Source organism: Callospermophilus lateralis, chromosome X, assembly GCF_048772815.1.
Source record: "Callospermophilus lateralis isolate mCalLat2 chromosome X, mCalLat2.hap1, whole genome shotgun sequence".
In the NCBI taxonomy this organism is placed as follows: domain Eukaryota; kingdom Metazoa; phylum Chordata; class Mammalia; order Rodentia; family Sciuridae; genus Callospermophilus; species Callospermophilus lateralis.
Genome location: NC_135325.1, coordinates 37893893 through 37916453, shown reverse-complemented (window position 1 = coordinate 37916453; position 22561 = coordinate 37893893). Strand labels below are relative to the sequence as shown.

General features: G+C 44.4%; 1 protein-coding gene across 1 annotated transcript; it reads right to left on the bottom strand.

Moving 5' to 3' along the window:
* Positions 1-2043: 2043 nt before the first annotated feature.
* On the bottom strand, positions 2044-3185 carry Gpr173 (G protein-coupled receptor 173). Its single transcript, XM_077107660.1, has one exon. The coding sequence runs from the start codon at positions 3183-3185 to the stop codon at positions 2064-2066; it is 1122 nt and encodes a 373-aa protein (XP_076963775.1). The 3' UTR covers positions 2044-2063.
* Positions 3186-22561: the final 19376 nt, after the last annotated feature.

Below are 22561 nucleotides of genomic sequence, written 5' to 3'. Positions count from 1 at the left end.
CCTGCAGGCACATACTCTAGTTTGTCTCCTCTTAACTAGATGGATGTGTGTGTGTGTGTGTGTGTGTGTGTGTGCGTGCGCGCGCGCGCATGCAATGAATACATCTCTGCATACAGGCATTTACTCATATGTGTGCACCAGGCAAGTTCTCCTCAGGGGTGTCTCCTCACACAAAGTCACACAGACACACACTGTCTTACTCAGTCATACTTCCCCACATAGTCACACAGACAGGACACAGACACACACACACACACAGTCAGAAAGAGAAAACATCCAATATAGCATTGTTCATTTCGTTTTTCCATTTACAAAATCCAATGGTGAATCCAGGCAGTTAGAAAAAAGAAATGGAGGAAAACCCTCCTGAGTGTACCCTATCTACCCCCCCCACCCCCTTGGTCTTCCCACCCCACCCCTCGGAAAGGCACCCCCATCACTATCACTGAGAGAACAGGTACCCCCCCACTCCTAGCCTCTCAGCCACTCTGGCCTGCCTTTCCAGGGTCACTCCACAGCTAGGCTCGTTAATGTCTCTCCTGCCTAGAGTGCCCTCCTCATTTCTTTTGGGTCAAGGCTTCCCCAGTTCAGGGGCTGTCTTGGGGTAGGGAGGGATCTTAGGACAGGGGGTTCTGTAAGAAAGGTAAAGGGGGGTGGATAAATACAGATAGATCCCTGCCCCTGAAGGAAATTATAGGGGGACAGAAAGCCTGGGCAAGGCCAGGTAAAGGAGTGCCAACCTGGCTTACCAATTCACAGAACTAGCCTTGAAGTAAGCCCAGAGTAGATTCTGTCCCTGGAGGGAGGCTTGGAAACTCCCATCTAAGTAATCTGGTTGCAGTCTGCTCCACTTTGGGTGTAGGTAAGGGTGGAAAGGAGGAAGGGACTGAAGGATTGTTGTGAGGAAGGACATTTGGGGATGACTCAGAAAGCCAAGGGCTACCAAGGAGGGGCTTGTGGCCCAAGGCTTTAGGGGGACAAAAAGAGGTCAGATAGGAATGGACTCAAGTCCACAGTGCCTTGGGGTTTATACCACTATCAGTTACCAAGGCCCAAAAAGAATTCTCATCTTCAGAAGAGTAATGTGAACCTGGGAGAAATTCTGGGGTTGAATTCAGCTCTGACCTCAGGCTCTGGGGTTCAAGGTACTCTGGGGAGTTCAGCTTCTTCCCTACACATCTGAGGGGCTGCTCCTGCCTGCATGACACCTACAGCCCTAGTGGGGCTGGAGTGGGTTTCCATCCTCAGGAAGAAGAGTTATTGGGCTAGGGATCCAGGAGATGGTGTGAGAGAATGTGGCTACGCTCGATCTCTTCAGCTCAAGGAGTTCAGCTCACATCCTACTTTTTACCTAGTTTTTTGGGCCCATCATCGGGGCCCTTTTCTCTACCCTCTTGGCTTCTCAAATAGATCCTCAAGAAGCACTAGAGAGGTCTGGACATGGTGGGGAGGGAGAGAAGACTGGGATTGGGACCAGCATTAGCCAAAAACGACATTGCACACAACATAGCAATAGACATCCTTGCTCCCTGGGGACCTAGCACCCCTTTTGGTCCCTCTTGTTGGCAGCCTTGGATAAGTTTCTCCCTAAACATCCAGGCCTTGCTAAAGGACTTGGAAGGGGAGGGTGCCTGGGAGCAGAAGGGGCAATAAGAGCTCTGGAATTCTATTTTACAGGACAAATTTCCCCCTTCTGGACAATGTCAGAAGGAGAGACATTAAAGCAAGAAAGCCTGCCTCCTTATCTGTTAGTAGAAAAACCTGCATTTTCAATTTTGTTTTCTTTTTCTGAATTGTCAGAGAGAGAGAGAGAGAGAGAGAGAGAGACTATAGAAGTAGAGAAGGAGGCTGCAGAGACAGGCCCCACAAAACTAGGATGCCTCTTTCCCAGTCCCCCACCCTAGGGTGGTATTGGCAAAGGTGCCTGGATTATGGGTGGTTCGAGGGGCTGGGGCTGGAGCTCAGAAAAGAAGGCTCCTGTATGGGGCCCCACCCCTCCCTTGCTATTGGCCCCACCATGGTGGCCATGACCTTTTCCCTGCCTGTCTGCCTACCCGCCTGCTTCACATGACACAGTAGGGTTCTCTGGGAGCCGGGGCACCTCCTGTGCCCCAGCAGGGGGCATGAGTCCTCAGGCACTTCTTGAGGTCCTTGTTGAGCAGGAAGCAGACGATTGGGTTGACAGCAGCCTGGGCGAAGCTCATCCAAACAGCGGTGGCCAGGTAGCGGTGGGGCACAGCACAGGCTTTCACAAACACTCGCCAGTAGCAGGCCACGATGTAGGGTGACCAGAGGAGCAGGAAGAGCAGTGTGATCGCGTAGAACATGCGACCCAGCTGCTTTTCACCCTTGACCTCGTCCATGCCCAGCAGCCGCCGGCTGGCCGCATGCCCATTCTGCCGGATACCCAGCAGGGTTGGTGGCATGGGCCCACGGCCAAAGCCGGCGATCCAGTTGGCAGCAGCCTGGCCTGTGGCCCCAGGGCCATGGAATGTCCAGTTCTGGCTAATGGCTGGCACCATCTGCACTGGCTTCATCTTGCGGTGACGGTACTCGAAGAGGAGCAGCTTGCCATAGACAGCATGTGTGGCTGCCATAAGCACAGCCAACATAAGCATGAAGCCCAGAGTGTCATTGGCCTTGAAGTAGCGGTGCTCAAAGATGCATTGGTCCTCCTCCCGGATAAACTTGTAGGTGCCCACGTCGAAGACGGGTGGGAAGGCCATGGCCACAGACAGGGTCCAGGCCATGCAGATGACAGCTGCGCATGTCCAGAGTGTCATGCGCTTGGCGTAGAAGCGGTGGTGGGCAATGGCCATGTAGCGGGTAACGCTGATGCAGAACAGCATGAAGGCCGCATGGAAGCAAAAGAGCACGGCCATAAAGGCCACAATCTTACAGCTCAGTGCACTGAAGGTCCATGAGGAGCCGTGGCGCACAGAAGCCAGCACGAAAGGGAAGCAGACGGCAGAGCGTATGCCATCAGCTAGGCACAGGTCCAGCAGAAAGTAGTAAGGAGCCTTGTGCAGGGCACGCTCCTTGAGCACCAGCAGGGACAAGATGGCGTTGCCCGCCAGGCTCACGCACATGATCAGTCCCAGCAGCACCAGCTTCACGTAAGCCGATGCTGACGGCGGGGACAGTGCACCGCTCACCTCCTCGGGCTCTCCGGTGGTGTTGGCCATACTGAGGGGCAAGGGCTACTCCCAACCCTAGGGGGTCAGCCAGTCCGGTACTTGATGGGCCCTGGGGGACTCCATCAGTTGTCCTGCTGGGCTGCACCTGTAAGTGGGGACAGTGAGGGAGACACAGACACAGAGAGACAGAGAAGTGAGGACAGGAGAGAAACAGAAAAATGCACACAAATATGCGGAGACAGTAGGAAAGAATGAGAGGAGAAATGGTGACGAAGTTATAAATGGATATAAAACAACACAGATGTGGAAAGGATAAGAGGATAAGAAAGAGTGATATGAAACAGAGATAAATGAGAGACAGTGAGAAATGGGTGGAAAGGAAAGGTGAGGAAGAAACATAGAGGCCAGGGTTAGTGTATCTGTGAACCCTTCCCACTGACTCCCTAGTTAGGGTCTGGCCCACTCCTGCTCCTACCCCTTCCTTGCTGGGAGCAGATGCTTCATCTCTTTGGATGTCCTCAGTTACCCATTTCCTCCACTTGTGCGTCTGTGGGGACAGGAATGTTGTTGGGGCTCCTTTCCCCCTTTTTAAAGCCTCAACGTTGTGTTAAAACTTTTTTGACCACCACCCACAATAAAAAGGATATTTTACACCACAACCCAGTACACATATGTGCATGAACACACACAACTCACCAAGTTTCAAAAAACAGAACTGATCCCATGTGTAGTGTACTCCATTCTATTTTACTACTTTTTTCTTTCTTTTCTCCCCCCTATCCATCCCTCCCTCCCTTCCTTCCTTCCTTCCTTCCTTCCTTCTGTACTGGGGATTGAACCCAAGGGCCTTTTACCATTGAGCTACATCTCCAGGCCTTTTAATTTTTTACTTTGAGACAGGGTCTTACTTAGTTGCTTAGGGCCTTGCTAAGTTGCTGAAGTTGTCCTCAAACTTTTGATCCTTCTGCCTCAGCCTCCCTGGTTGATGGGATCATAGGTGTGTGCCACCATGCATGGCTTCTATTTCATCTTTTTTTAAAAAAATGCTGGCAGTCATTCATCAAATAGATTTCTGTTTAAAATTTTTTCTTAGGATAACAAGGCTTCTTTAAAAAATTTTGTTGTTGTTGTATATGGACACAATACCTTTATTTTATTTATTTATTTTTATGTGGTGCTGAGGATTGAACCCAATGCCTCACATGTACTAGGCAAGTGCTCTACCACTAAGCTACAACCCTGGCCCCTAGATTTCTTTATTCAAGATCAGATATGCATTCAGCATGCTCCAGGAACAATGGAAAGATTAGTGTCAGAAAAGTAGCATAGGTGAGGGAGACTGTGGTAGGAGGTAAGGTCATACACGTGTCCAGGGTCAAGTAGTATAGACTTGTGGGCCATGAAGAGGACTTTGGTTTTTACTTTGGGTGAGATGAGGAATATGCATGAATACACAGATGAAAGCATGCTTGAATGTGTTCATTCATTCATTGAAAAAATATTTATTTATTGAGTATCTACTGTATGCCAGGCACTATTCTAAGTACTGAGGACAAGACAAATGAACAAGACAGATGAAGATCCCTGCCCTTGTGGAGATGACACTGAGACACAGGCGAAGTTGGTATATCAGATGATGACAAATTCCTATGAATAAACATAAAGGAGGGAAGAAGAATAGGAAGTACTAGGGCTGGGGAAGGTGTTGCAGTCTTTGAAAATTTCCTCAGGGAAATTTTCACTGAGGAAATGTTATTTGAGCAAAGACCTGAAGGAGGTGAGGAAGAGAGTCACGTGGCTATTTGAGGGAAGAGAAATCCAGGCACTAAGAACAACCTGAACAAAGGCCCTGGGGTGGGGCAATGTATGGCACATTTGAGAAAAAGCAAGGAAGGAGTTGGTAGAACAGAATGAGCAAAGGGCAAGTGCTTCCAGGTGAGGTCAGAAAGGTGGCAAGGAGAGACCACAGAGGCCATGGTAAGGACTTTGACTTTGACTCAGAATGAGATGGGTTTTGAGCAGAGGTGAGGTGTGATATGATTTAGGACTGAACAGGACCCCACTTGCTGCTGAGAACAGATCATATGGTGCAATGGTGGAAGTGGGGAGACTAATCAGGAGGATCCTGCAGTAATACAGGTGAGAGGATAGGTCACAACACTCCCATTCCTGGTTCTCTCCTTTATTTTTTCTTCCTAGAATTTCTCTTGCTAACACACGATATAATTTATTTTTAAAATATTTTTTTAGCTATAGTTGAACACATAATCTTTATTTTATTTATTTATTTTTATGTGGTGCTGAGGATTGAACCCAGCGCCTCACACATGCTAGGCGAGCACCCTACCGCTGAGCCACAACCTCAGCCCTATATAGGAGTAGTACACACAGTAGGTTCTCAGAAAAGATGTCAAATAAATTGACTGAGGGACTAAATGGGCTGGTGAGTAGAGAGGACTCCCTGGGGGCATCCATGTAGGATTTGCTGAAAGAATGGCCTGGGGATTGTGTCTGGTAGTGAGAGTGGCACAGCTGAGCTTGGGGAAATCAGGAGAGGATCTGGTGTGTGCAGGTAGAGAATTTTGGGATTTGATAAGGCAACTGGGCAGGGCCCAGAGGGAAGGTAGCTGAGCTACTTGAACAGAAGCTGGAGAAACTCACAATTGCTATTGGGGCTGGGGCTGGGCTGGGCTGGGCTGGGCTGGAGGAGGTGGAGCTTGAATGGATATTTTCCTACCAACTCCTTCCTAAAATTTTCTCTCTATACTATTTCCTGACCCAGTCCTACCTAGTCTGCCACAGCCTCCTAGAACCAGTTTGTGGGTTTTTTTTTTTTTTTGTCTTTTGTTTTTTGTTTGGTTTTGTTTTTTATGGTTCTGTGAAGTCTCAGAGTCATTGGCTTACTGGCATAGGAGGGGTCTAGGACAGGTGTTAGGAGAAGGAGGGGTGAGCTCTCTTTCAGTCCCTCAAGGTCTGGTGGCCCCCTCTCAGAACTGGAGGGCAGCCTTCATCTGGGTGTGTGTACATGTGCATACACCCATGCCTGTGCACAAGTATGTGCACATACACACACACTCCTTAGCCTTTAGGGGAGGCAAGAGGAAAGGGACAGAAATAGAGACTGAATGTAAGAAATTTAGAGAGACACATAGTGAAAGAAAAGAGAGGTGTGTGTGAGAGAGAGAGACAGATGGAGACACAGGAGGGGGAAAGAGATAAACAGAGAAAGAAGAGAAAGGAAGAGATTGAAATAGAGACAGAAAGGGGAAGAAGAGTGAGAAAAAAGATACAGACAGGCACATAGAGAAACATCACAACAGAAAATGAAAAGGAATAGAGTCAGAGATAGAAAAGGAGAGGGGGGAAGAAGAGGGATGGCAACAGAAAGAAAGATCTAGAAGACTAGAGAGAGATGGTAAATGAAAGATAGAGAGACAAAAATAAAGATGGGGGGAAACACAGAGAGACACGCTAAGACTGAGAAGGTGAATAATGAGTAACCTTGAGTCTCAGTAGAAACAAAAGCTAAAACAGAACCCCCCCCCCCAAAAAAAAAAAAAACCTTACAAAACAATGGCAGCAAACAAAGCCCTGGTGTTTCTGGGAAAACTGGGGAGATTGTTGTAAGTGACGATGGGGTGCTCCTGAGCACAGACTAGCAGCCACAACTGGGTCCCAGCTAAGGCTAAGGATGTGTGTGCACCCACAGATCACACCTGTGCTGGTGCCTGGGCACTCTCACATGCAAACATACACATTTGCAGATTTCTACAAACACAACCTGTGGCTATGGAGCCTTTTGGACAGCAACCAGCTCATACACGAATAACACATTCTCTCTCTTTCTCTCCTGGGAACGCATGCACACACCAGCGCGCACACGCGCGTGCACACCACACACACACACACACACACACACACACACACAGAGACACACACACGAGATGGAAGTCGATCTTATACTCTGCCTCTTCTCACAGGGACACAGTGTACAATGCTTAAGAACCAGTGCCTTTCTCAACAAAGCCATTACTGCCCCCTAGGGGACATTTTGGAAATTTGTAGGAGCATTTTTGGTTGCCACAATAATGGAGTGTAAGGTGTCCTATTTAGGGGTCCAGGGCAAGGATGCTGGCCAGCCAGTGATCTTCATGACAATACCACACCACCACCATATGTCCTGCATCCCCTAGGACTTTGAACTTATAATTAACAGAAGCTAGACTGTAACCTACTTCAGTCAAACGCCATTTCTTTTTTCTGGTTCTAATATACCCTGAATTATCCAGGAATGTGTCTTTCTTTGTAAGTCAAGATGAGACTGTACTTTGGTTTGTAGTGCACTTCCCTTGGCACGATTTACTATTTTGTAAACTCTCATCCAAATGATTTTGCCTATCATTTTCCTGAACTTTCCCCCATCTCCTAAATCCATATTTATGTAGGGTCTTATGAGCCACTAATTTCTTTCTTGAATATACTAAAGAGTGCCACACCCAAGCATTTACATGTTGAAATATACATTATTTTCTTATAAATCATTTCCCTTTTATTTCACATTAGTATTATAGTTAATAAAATATGCATATTGTATAAAATACTATATGAGCCCAGTGTGGTGGTGCACTTAATATTCTAGTGACTTGGGGCCAGGGTTGTGGCTCAGTGGTAGAATGCTTGCCTAGCATGCATGAGGCACTGGGTTCTATCCCCAGCATCACACAAAAATGAAAACAAATAAAATAAAGGTATTGTGTCCATTTATAATAACTTAAAAAATTCTAGTGACTTGGGAGGGTAAGGCAGCAGGAACACAAGCTTGAGGCAAATCTGGGCAATTTCATAAGATCTCATCTCAAAATAAAAAAAAATAAAAAGGATTGGGGATGTAGCTCAGTGATAGAGCACCTGTGGGTTCAATCCTTAATCACACACACACACACACACACACACACAAAAAAAAAAAAAAAAAACCTGTATGGATTTTTTTTTTTGAAATTGCATGTGTAGAGTGCTTATATTATTTAAGAATTCTGTCTCCAGATAGTAAAAGGGTATTACAAATAGGTTACATTAAAAAGTGCATTGGGGCACCATCCACTACTGTAATCTCAGAAATTTGGGATTACAATTTCGGAGGCTGAGGCAGGAGGATTGCAAGTTTGAGATCAGCATCAGCAACTTTGAGAGACCCTGTCTTGAATAATTAATTAATTAATTAATTAATTAAATTAAAAGGACTGGGGAGTAGCTTAGTGATAAAGCGCCCTGGGTTTGATTCCTAGTACAAAAAAAAAAAAAAAAAAGGCCAAATTGGATTCTTGGTGGTATTTCATCATTAATTTATTTTTAAAAATATTTTTATGTGGTGCTGAGGAGCGAAACTAGTGTCTCACAAATACTAGGTAGGCAAGCACTCTAACACTGAGCCACAATGCCAGTCCTCATCATTAATTTCTACCTTTCGTTTTTAGGTAAAAATATTCATCAGTAAATGAATGAAATGTGACTTAACTGAGTTGATTCAGTAAAGGTAAATCTAGGCCTTCATGGCAGGGAAATTGTCCCACACTATATTTGGGACCAATGAGGTTAAGGGAATAGGAAAGGGGACACTTTCAACTATTGCTATTAGGAAGTACTGGGGTGTAGCTTAATGGTAGAGTGCTTGCCTAGCATGCATGGGGCCCTGGGTTCAATTCCCAGTGCCTATCCCCCCCATACATACACACACAAAAAAAACTGTAGTTCTCAATTATTGCTATTAGGGACACACTGATGAAAGGTCAAAGGACGTTGAGATGACACTAACCTAGAAGACTGTTGAATCAAAAGAGTTTTCATCTTAATAGTGATGCATCTGTGGGTGTCATCTAACTGTGCTTAGTTTATAACAGCCAGAAACCCTGAAGAGAAATGAAGGAAGTACCAAAATGAACTAAGGTTGAAATATGCAAATTGGTACATGAATATTTTGAGATACTGTGGAAACTCTGCATAAGTCTGTGGGATCAATGCGGCTGTTTGCTGGCAGAAAGTTTGTTCTGATAATACTGAGTTTCAGTCACCTGTAAAAGTTGGCCTGTAAACCAGCATCACTTCCACAGTAAATGATGCTGTGTGAATTTAACTACATCCAAGACACTCCTCACCTATCTTTCAGCTTTCTCTGAAGAATTTGGATCAGTACAACCTTCTCTGGTGTGTAGGGATTTTGTAAAAAAAAAATATATATATATATATACACACACACACACACACACACACATCAGCTAAAGGAGGAAACGTTTAAGCATTTCTTTGTAATGATTCTTACTTTACAGATTTGATACTTACTGGCCTCAACAAATGGCTTTTTGAGCACATGAATAAAAATACATTCAAAAATTTAAAAACACTCAAATATATTGTATAAAGAGTATGCAGCGCTGAAAAGGTTTACAGATTCAAAGCAAAATTTCAACTTGAGAGAAGTGAGGTCAAGTATGATTCCCTGGGTGATGTTTACTTGGTGTTACAATTTGAATATGAAGTAAGACTTATTAGGATGTGTAGAGAAACATTAATTTCTATTCTGGGGAAAATCTCCATCATTATTTTGAGATACTGAAAATTAAAATTTTTTGTTGGATTCAAAATTCATGAATATTGATTACAAGAAATCTCAACATCACATTTGATTGAAAGAAGAGAAAGAGGTGGTAGATTTAAGAAAGATCTTCTCTCTTTTTTTAAATTTTATTTGTTTATTTTGTATGTGGTGCCAGGGAATGAGCCCAGTACCTCACACATGCTAGGCAAGAGCTCTACCACTAAGCCACAACCCGACCCAGATTCAAGGACTGTATTATCCAAATTCTGATTATTGGTGAGAAATAAATTGTTTTGCTTATCTATTTGTTTTTGTAGTGCGAGGAATTGAACCCAGGGCCTCCTGTGTACTAGGCTACATCCCCACCTTAAGAAATAATTTTTTTAAATTTTAAGATGTTGATGGATCTTTATTTTATTCATTTATTTATATGAGATGCTGAGAACTGAACCCAGTGCCTCACACATGCTAGGCAACACTCTACCACTGAGGCACAACCCCAGCCCCCTCAAGGAGTTTTAATCAGTAATATATATATTCTTTGACCATTTGTTGCCACCTACTTTTGCAAGCAGTTTCCTATTGATGGTGACTACCAAGAGACAGAAAAGATCATGTAGCTACTTTGAGCCTAAAGCCTGGGTCTCTGACCATGGCAAGAGCAAGTGAGTTATAAAGGGGAGGTGGAAAAGGGAGGCATGAACGAGTAGTTGTTCCATTTCTTAAGATTAAGTGGTGTGGTATGGAAGCACCAGCTATATTGAACAGTGGAAACTGCATTTGATGCTTCAGAGAAATCACAATAGTATCCAATGACCTCAAGGCTCATGTTTTTGAGGTGAGCTTTGCTGACCACAGAATCATGCATTTATGTTTCACACATTCAAGCTAATTATGAAAGACTTAGGGCAAAATGTGCCTGAACACTATTCATGGAATGGGCCTTACCATCAATAACATGGCTTCCAGTATCAAGAAATGGCAAGCTATGATGGATATTTTATCCATGCCCAAACTACCAGTTGTTATTTGCTTCACTTGTTTATTTTTTTTATACAAAGAAGCAAAATAACTTGATGTAGAAGATTTAAGCTCAACACCAACAGATTTACCAAACTAAGGTTTAAAATGACAGAAATGAATCAAATGACCATAAAATGAACCCAGGCAGTTACGACCAAAGGCTCAGAAGAAGTGTATACAGATATTGACCACTATAAATTTACATTAGTGAGTAAAAAAGTTATATTCTAGAAGCGAGTTCAAGTGTGTCATGAAAAAATTCTGAAAATATTTCATATGAAAGTTATATCAAATTCAGTACTTAATAAGTCCCCCAAACTTTGCATTTTTTTTCCTCATATGAGACAATGCAAGGAATTTCTTTTCACCAAGTCTCAGAACCCCAAATCCTTTTCAGTTTATCACACTGTGCCATACAAAGATTTCACTTTCTCTGGGTGCTGGATTGTAAGTGCCCTAACACATCTACATTTAGTCACATCACATGAAAACACTACCACACATAGATATGTCCACAGGGGCACATAGGTACATGAAGATTCAAATTTGCACTTACAGACAGACATACCAGCTGATAAGCACAATTAGGTGCTCCTATATGCACATGCGCGTGCACGTGCATGCACACACACACACACAATTCTCATCTACATAGAAACAGGTAGATATGTATCTAGGTACCCACTCACATATACCAGTGAATCACTCAAGGGTATGCAACACACACACACACACACACACACACACACAGACACACACACACACACACAAGCAGATATAGAAATACAGGACCAGGCAAAGACACATTCATCATTCAAAGGTCACTTTCCAGTACACACACATATAAACCAAATTGCATGGACCTGCACTTCCTGCTTGTGTAGACATAAGAATTGACATTCAAACACAAATCAAGTCCTGCTCACATCCCAAGATCCAGGCCCTCACCTGCCATACACTGACTCTCACACTAAGAGATTAAAGCTCACTATTTATACAAAGCTACTCAAATCTGCCATGGCACACAGACATATACACATAGTATAGACATGCTCATGAATACAGGCAAATTACTCAGGTTCACTGCTACATACAGAGGCAAGCAGGCATGTAGAGCAATGTAGACTCATGCATACATACCACATAGCTACTGAGGCTTATAAATACCTAAAGACAGGCTGGGGTTGTGGCTCAGTTATAGAGTGCTTGCCTGGCATGCATGAGGCACCAGGTTTGATCCCAGCACCACATAAAAATTAACAAATAAAATAAAGGTATTGTGTCCATCCAAAAAAATTAAAAATAAATAAATAAATACCTAAAGACACAAGCCTTCAGATGCACGCACCCATTCACACCTACACATGCACTCACACAACACAGATTCATGCATCCTAATACACAGCCTTAGAAACACAAACTCTTTACACACACACACACACACACACACACACACACATCCACCTGCATCATCACATATAAAACTGGATACTAACCAATGACATTTATGGATTCTCACAATAGAGATTCACATGCATGTATTTCAATGCTGATAGCTGCAAACCTGGTTCCATGGTCAGAAAAAAACACACTGGCATGCACATATGCACTTACACATAGACAGAAACATGGTCATATATACAGAAATTCTAGCAATGCAGAGAACACCTGCACACACGCAGATGCTACCACAGATATGGGTATGTGTATCCATATGCCCAGAAGAGTGTGTACCCACAAATATACACACAGGGCCCAACCCACTCCATCCATATCTAGACACATACTTCCTTTCTCATGCACCTGCACCTGTAATTAATATGCACACTGGGGCACATATATGTATAAACCCATTTTCATGTGAACAGTCTTATTCTCTCACACATACACATGAACACAGATAATGGGGCAAATATGCACATGGGAACCCCCTTTGCACTTGCAGTTGGACACATACTGTTATACAAGGAGGTAGATAATAATTGCATTAATAGGTAACACCTCATGAGAGGGCTTATTATGTGCAAGGCACTGTTCTAAGTGCTTTTCATATATTAACTCACCTAATCCTCACCCTATGAGATAGGTAGTATTATTACCCACTCCCTATAGATAAGATACTGGAGGTTTATTGAGGTTGGGGTGACTTCCCCAAAGCTACACTGCTAATAAATGACAGAACTAGGGTTCACACCCGAAGGCTGTCTCCAGAGATCCTGAAGATCCAATTTACATGTAGAAACACACTCACCTCATATATAAACACACACCATTCTAGCACAAACATGCACACACACAAGTCAGCTCCCATTTACTGACACTCTCAATACAGGTAAAAATGACCACACTCACCTAGTCATATACATGGATGGAAAAAATGGACATGGTGATGTTATAGACATTCCAACAGAGATGTATATGCCCAAGGAAATATACATACATTCATATATATGCCCATAATCACAAATCCTACCCACCCACACTACTAAACACACAAAACATCCAGATACACCACCTCCATGGCATATAGATAAATCCACTCACACACACATACTCACATTTTCATGTACATTCCCCACATAAATACACTTGAACATGCACACTACCCAGATATACCCACATGCACACCTATCCAGATTCACTCACATTCCACACAGACTTACCTATATACTTTCATGTACACATACCACTTGAGTACTCTCTCTCTCTCTCTCTCTCTCTCTCTCTCACACACACACACACACACACACACACACACACACACACACACCATCCAGAAAGAACTTCACCATTCTACTTAGATATACCCACACTGCCACATGCCCCAACCCAGATACACACCCATTCTTCTCATACACGATTCAGATATGCCCACTTTCACACATATACCCAACACCAATATATCCACACTCTCACACACATCTTATCTAAATACACCTACCCTCATATATACATACCTCAAATACACTTACACTCACCAGCATTCTATCCAGATATAGCTGCACTTAAACAAATCCCAACTCAGTACACCCACAATCTCACATTCAATTCTCAGATACACTCGAACTTATGCCCCCAAGCTCAGAGCCCTCATATCTATCCCAGATGCATCTACAATCTTTCACATGCAAGGTATCAAAACACACCTACAACCACATACACACTTTCCACCCAACCTAGATACTCAGACCACAAATTCTCAATCTAAATATGTGTACACATACAGACACACAATCACTTGGATATTTACTTACACATTATTCAGAGAATCCACACTCACACACAAATCTTGTCCAGATGCACACTTATACTTTCTCAAGTTCTCTCTCTTTTTTCTCTCAGACACAATCACATTCAAAGACACATATCCCAAATATAGTCTCACTCGGATACATTTACCCTCTTGTACATACATCACCATCCAGAGTCATCCCAACAGAAATGTGCATGCCTGAGAAAATACACATTCATACACATGCCCCCAATCCCAAACCTTATCCAGACACACCCACACTACCGAACACACAAAACATCCAGATACACTACCTATTTGATATCCAGATAAATCCAAATTCACACACAGACACACTCATATTTTCAGACACATTTCCCATCCAAATACATTCAAACTATTAAGACCATTCAAAGCCACAAACACCATCTAGATAAATCTACATTCAAACATACATCCTACCCAGATATATCCAACCCTCACACATCACCACACACATCTTACTCACCAGATATACCCATGCTCTCATACCCTCCACACCACCTGGATGCACCCACACCCTATAAACACACTCCCATCCAGATATGCCCCAGACTCTCTCTTTTATGTTTTTATTAGTGCATTATAATCATACATAATATTAGGGTTCATTGTGACATCTTCATATGTGCATATAACATACTTTGCTCCATTTCATTCCCCAGTACTTTCCCTTTCCCTTCCCCCTCCCCAATATCATTCCTCGAGTTTAGTGTTTTCCCTTTTATTTTTTTTTAATCAGTGCATTATAATTTTACATAAAGGTGAGGTTCATTGTGATGTTCTCTTTCACATGTTCTCTATTCAGTTACACACACACACACACACACACACACACAAGTACATACACACTCACACTCCACCCAGATATACAACCAAAGCTCTTAAAACACATTATTCACATATACCTTAGTGCACACTCTGCCACCCAAATATACTCATGCTCTCACCTGCCCACCATCCTAACACATCCACATTTGTACCCATTCCACCCCATATATTCTCACACACTGTGTCATGTCACACAAAGCCCAAATGTACCTACACACTTTCTCTCCCGTGCAATCCGAAACTTACACATGTATCATCCCAATACACACTCACACCACTACTACATGCACACTCATTCCAACCCAGTTAAATCCAAACTCTTGTATTCCACCCAGATAGATACATATTTACATTCTTCTTATCAATAACATACATGTTTTCATATCTGTACTACTCTCAGAAACATCTGCACAATTACACACATCCATGTGTGGGTGTACGCACACACAATCCAGACCCCTCTCTGAATCACCACTATCCAAATCTGTCCACATCCACACTCTACACACAAAATGCAGATATACTCTCACACACACCATACACATCCTCACCTAGATGTGCCCCAAATCTCTCTTCTACACACACCATCAGAATCACCCCACCATTCACTTCCATTGCCTAGATAACTGTGTTCTCACGCACCTACACACCATCCAAATATTCCCACACTTGAATAACCCCACTGATACCCATACTCCCTCATATACATATTCTACCCAGAAACACCCAATTTTTCTTATATACAACAGATACAACTATGCTATCAAATATACACACTATCCAAATAACCCCTTACTCTCTCCTGCACCATCCAGATACACCCATACTCATATGCCCCTCAAATATACACATCCTCACACATATTCCACCCAGCCAAACCCAAACTCTCATTCACCATCCTCCATTTACATACACCCATACCCACCCCTTCCCTCCAAAATACACCTAAATATCTCACATGTACACCTTACTCACAAACAGCAACACTCTCCCTTACATACACACAACCCACACTACACACACACACACACACACACACACGTACTCTACTGATATATCTTCACTTAAATATATACATTCACATTTAGATTTCTGACAGGATAGTGTAATTTGGGTGCTATGAAAACTATTTACCAATCCAAGACACTATATACAATGCCATTCTGCCATGAGCCTTTGATGGAGCAGGGATGGGAAGAGAGATCTTTGTGTTTCAAGGAATCCTTTTTTAAAGAGTTCACAGGCTTCCTTCTCCCAGTAGGATATCAGTCATGATTGGTTCCTACTTTTGGGGTGTGAATAATAAGAGGACTTGTCCTGAGACCCCCACAAAACCTAGTATATGGTCAAGGCAAGAAAAGCCCCAGACCCAGAATTGGGGTCATGGATGGCTTAAGTGTCATAGCTTGCCAATTCACAATTATAAACAAATCTGGTCTATTGGGGCACCACTGACTCTCAGATTTGCATATAAGCATAAGCTAAGGTACACATGGAATCCCATAAATTCATAAGAAACTTCTTTATCACCCTCTCAGTGATAAGTCCCATCTACACAGGACCAAGCCAAATTTCCTTCATATGCACCATCAAATGGGTACATGCACAAATAACTTCACTCTTCCATACACATACTTACACGTCAAAGCATGCTCACATTGTACCAGCTCACACATGTATTCTTTTTTTTTTTAAATTTAGTTGCAGATGGACACCTTTATTTTATTTATTTTTATGTGGTGCTCAGGATTGAACCCAGTGCCTCACATGTGCTAGACAAGCGCTCTACCACTGAGCTACAATCCAGCCCACACACATTTACTCTTAAACACAGGCATATATGTGACATACATTCATGCAACATGATGTACATGAATAATATATATTCATCCACAAATACAGGTATACATGCAGGTATATTTTCACGTGCCCATGGGCAAGCTAACTCTGTATCACACCTAAGGAAATGAAAAAGAAACATCAGATACACATTGTCAGATAACCACATAATTGTATTTATGCACACACACACACACACACACACACACACACACACACCTGTGTCGGTGTGCTCACAACATAAATACCCAGATATGTGCATGATTATAAATGAGATGATGATACATATATAGCCATTCTAACACATAGACTTGTATGCAAGTCTATGTGTGAGCACATATACTTATGAGCATATTCATATGCACATAAACTTGTACACTAATTCATTCCCATATGCAAACAGATATTGAAACAAAAAATATACTTACACTATCATAGCCAGATATGCACACCATGTAAATTCACACACCCATAATAAGACCATACAAATGAGAGCAGGATCATTTGTATCTACATTCCCATAGACAGACTCAGATACAAAGGTGTGTTTACACACATGCACACATGGAAGTACATTCACATATTTTTGCACACACAACTATTCATCTACACAAGAAGAATTTATCCACACCTATAGAAACACACCTGCAAAGACATCCTCATATATACATACACACTCAAACACTCTTATAGTGGCATGTACATACATTAACTTACATTGTTCTGCAGTATATGCTCCAGAACAAAGATATACAAACACATGAATACAAATAATTAGAACTGTACAAACTGGTACACTCACACACATGTACATTCAGACAGGCACACACACATGCATATTCACATACACAACTAGATGTGCATGAACATTCAGGCATATATATATACATATATATATATATATATATATATATATATATATATGGATTATATATATATGGATATATTCACTCAAATGCATGCAGTCATGTGTTCATACATATTAGCATATACACCCACATATACATGCACAATCATTCACAAGCATATTCAAACATATACTCATAACACTCATACTCAGAAATTCAAACAAAACACATGAGACACAAATGCCCAAGTATTATGAAATGTAGTTACTCATGCATATCACAATTATATATGTACTCACACATGGTGTATACACAAACACAATTAGGCATATATACAAATATATCCACTTATCTACACACACAGCCTTGTGTGTTTGCATATGTATAATATGTACTGGTATATACCCCCCACAGCCATACTCATATACATAGTCTACTGTGCATATATAGGCATACCCACAAAGTATATTTTTATTCATATAATATCCCATACTCACAAAATCAGTTCTCTTTATACTAGTGTGCCCATCTATGCTTACATTTCCTAATTGTATATGAAATCATAGGTTTGTCTATAGATAGTGTGCACTCAAACATGTACACAAAGATATACACATAATTAAAAATGCTAGAGAATCCACATAGACATTCACACATAGACATACTCACACAAATACATTACAGACACACCCACATGACACACAAGCATGTTCACACATATACACACCCTCTCCTACATGCATGGCCAGACACATATATGTCTTTCCACTTACAAACACACCATTTTGATGTACTCACACTCAAAGGGACTTGTGGGCAGAGATGAATGTACATACAACTAAGAATCCATCTAATTGGACATGCATACTTAAGCATTCTGAAATCCACATACTCATAGACATATAACCAGACATGTACACACTCATACACATATAACCAAACATACAACCAGACATTCAACAGGCCTATAGGCTCAGAGAAACACACCCACACTCAGGTCAGAATCAAACATGCCAATTCCCTTACCCAGACAGACATGCAAAGTCATACCCAGCCCCCTGTACAAACACAAGCCTGACCCAGACACCCACACACTCCCACATGCTGTCACATGGCCTGCTCACACACAGAGACTCATAAACAGCCACAGTCCCCACGAACTGACATGCACATACACACAGACTACATACATAGCCACATGTTTTCAGTTGCACATATACACCCACACTCAGGTCAGATGCCTCCAGACACAGGCTAGGTTCTCTCCTTTCCACACCAAATGATTTTTTAGAAAAGTCTACCCTATACTTCAAGACCCCAGATCTCCCTGCTCCCACAGAGGAAATCTGGCCTCAGTCTTTCTCCTCCTCTTGCTCCTCCCCTGGCCCCCGACCTCTTGCTCAGTGTTCTCACACCCAGAAACCAACCAGCAGACCACACTTCCCCCTCCAACCCCAGGCTCTAGGTGAGCAACTCCCTGGGATCCGTTCTCAATGGGTCTGGTTGCTGCATGGGCCACACCCCAGCTCTACCAGAAGCCCTGCGATCTCAAAAAGCTTCAGCCTCATCTCCAGGCCCTGCCAAACATTGACCACAGGCCAAACTCTTGCCAAGTCTCCCCTCAACAGGGAGACGCATACATCACTAGGGCCAGGGATGCTGCAGGCTGCAAGCCAGGCCTTTGCTGGATCATGGGGGCTCAAGACTGTGTGTTTGTGCACACAAACAGGGGAAAGTGCAGGAAAGGGTGGGGATGGAAGGCTCTGCCTACAACTATCACTTACCATTCCCTACAAATGATAAGTAACAACATAGGTAGCTCCTGCCTCCTCCCACTTCCCATCCTTCCATTTGCCCACCTGCTGTCTTCCCAAGATCTCTATTGGGACCCTGGACAAGTATTAGCTCTTCCCCCAAATAATCAATAGCAATATTAATCATAAACAATCAGCAATGATATTGACCATGAGCTTCGTTGACATTGCTTCAGTGCCACCTCTATGCATATCCTTTATTTATATGCACCAACACATTTAATCCCTTCACACACCATGAAGGAAGGGTTACCAGTATCTTTGACAGATGGGAAAACTGAGGTTCAGTAAGTGGCATGCTTCTACTAAAGTTGCAGAGCTAGCAGTTGAGGGATGTGTCCCTGGTAGAATCCATGTTCTCCATGTACCAGTGTTCCTGACCTCAATATATAGGGACTGCTGGCCACCATGCAGAAGGCCATAAGATCTGGAGGTCCCAAACACAACATGGATATCTGAAACAGAGACAGAGCCATATGATGGAGGCTGAGGCCCACAATGTGGGAATGACCATGTTGTGCCTGGTCACTGCAGGTCATCATGTGGATTGCTCCTTGCCCCCTGAGAGCCTTCAGGCAGTCTAGGGCCTGGAAGTACTCCCTACCACCACCTCACCTTCTTTTATCCCTACAGCATCTTCCTCCCCCTATATGGGAATCACATATTTTCCATAGTGAATGAGCAAAAGTCTGTGCTACCTGTGGGGAAATACGGGAAGGAAAAAAGGAAAGGCAAAAAAGGAGCAGGGGGTGGTCTGGGCTAGGTGCAGCTTTCCTGTCATATGTACCCACCTGCTTGCTACACAGGTGCTCTCTCTCTCTCTCTCTCATACACACAAACACACTCACACGGACATGGACACACACACACATCCTGCAAACAGGCCAAGGAACCTGGAGGAGGGTGAAGGAGGAGGGAGAGGGAGAGGAAGCAGCTGCAGGCATTGTGAGGGGAACACAGCCAGGCTCCCAGGCATCCCTTCTATAGCTAGCACACAAGGAATTAACAGTCTCATGCCCAAACACGACCATAATGATAAAAACAGACCCTATGTGGAGAAACAGGTGGTGGTTCCCTTTCTCATGGGACATTTGGGACTGGGAAAGATGGAGAAAGATGAGGAGTCTCCAAGCTTGGGTGCTCGAGTAGTCCCTGTGATGGAGCAGAAAGAGAGAGACTAAAGAGTCAGAGAGAGAGAGAGATAGACAAGGAGCATGGCAGTGATGGAGATTCTGAAATGTGTGGGGAGACAGAAAAGAAGTCCCAGCCCCCTATCCTTGATAAAGAGATGCCGACTGCTTACCTGGACTCTCTCAGCAGGTCTGTCTTGGAATCCAGGAAGGGGGCTCAAGCTGTCTCGCCCAGGATAAATCACAGTCCAGGCCACATTGTGGGACCCTCAGTGATTTGGCGGCCAGTGACACTTCTGCTTCTGTTGCCGTGGATACAGCTGGGCTGGTCTAAATCGCAGGCATTAGGGGAAGCAGGCACCGGAGGGGTGCACTGGGCAGGGCTGGGGGTGTTGGGGAACACCAGGTGGGCAGCATACAGCCATGAGGTGCCCAACAAGCTGGCAGGTGGGGGTCCCAGCAGGTGCTTCCCCCACTACACACTCCCACCCCCATCTTCATGCCACAGCCAGGCTGGGAGGGGGGGCCAGCGCTGGCCCCTGCTACCCGCCTACTTGCCTGGCTGCCGGTACCCCCCCCCCCCCCCACCGCCCGTCTGCCTGCTGGCCGCCGCCTTTTGTCCTCAGAAGACTCGGTCCCCGCGGGGCCTCTGCCAAGCCTCTAGCAGATGCTCAGGGTCTTGGGCTCCTCCCCAGGAGCACAGGGGCCATGGCCTGAGAGAGCCCCAGGTTGGGGGGCTCTCATCCAGGCTCACCCCTCTCCCCGGGCCTGGCGGGGATGGGGAAGAGGTGCAGGTCCACAGCCAGAGGCAGCAGCAGAGGTGGTGTTGGGGAGGGGATGGACGCCAGAAAGAGGGGGTGGGGTGGAGAGAGAGAGAGGCTGGCCTGATAGCTGTGTCCCGGGTTTTAGATCCGGGTTGAGGAGGGTGGCTCAGAGTATCCGAGGGGGGGGTCCTAATGTAAGACGAGGGCACTACAGGCCTGCCGGAAGGAACTTCCTGGCTTGGGAATCACCCTAGCTAACACAAATCTAGTTCCTAAGATGCTGGGGATACCCAGCCTGGATAGGGTAACAGTGGGGAGTCCAAAGCCCTAAGCTAGACCCCATCCGGCTTGACTGTCCCCCCTCTCCACGATTTGCACGGTCCCTGCCTCAGGGGCGGGTGGAGGAGGGAGGGAGAGAGAGGGAAGGAGGGAGGCTGAGCAGGCAGGGAGACTCCCAACCACCAGCCTGGTCCTCCCTAGGGCGGGGCGGGGACGGGGGGCTGGTGAGGCCGGGGAACAGCCGGCTGGCTGGCTGGCTGGCTGGCTGGCTGGCTGGCTGGCTGGGTGGGTGGGGATGCTGGCGTGGCGGTTGTGCTGCCAGGACAATAGCTGGCTGAGGAAATCAAGCTCAGGCCTTTCTGAGATGCTCCAGAGAGGCATGCATGGAGGCAGGTAGAGGTGGTGAAGGAGCTGCTGAGAGAGCAACTCACATGGGTTACAGGTGCAAAGGAGGCAGGGAATAGGAGTGTCTGGGGTCTGGACAAAGGTCCGGTGGAAGTTTTTCAAAATCTCTGCGTTGAGAGGTATGCTTAGGTCTCTGAGAGGTAGGATAAATAATTTATTTAGAGTGGGGTTCTATGGGCAGGTCCAGGAGATGGGTGGTGGGGGAGGGGGAGTTCGGGGAGAAGCACATGTGCCCAGCTCTGATTAATCCCTGATACCTCTTGTGCTACCCCTGTTTTCCTTAGGCAACTAGACAGGCATGAACCCATACTAAGGCCATGTTCTGGGAAGGCATAATGGGACAGGTGAAGAGAAAGCCTGGTGGGCAGACCAGAAAAGGAAGGGAAGACAAGGAAAAACTATTTCTGATCCAAATGGGATTAAACTGGGACCAAATGATGCTGCTTGAATTTAGCATTCCAGAATTCTAATTATCTTTGTATAAGAAGTTTGTTTCCTTTCTTCCTTCATATATTGGCTCATTCGGTTCTTAAACACAGTTTTACATGGGTCCAATGCTGGGCCCTGATGATAGGGTGAAATGAACTTGCTCCCTGCCCTTAGAAAACGCAGTCTCTGACACCAAACT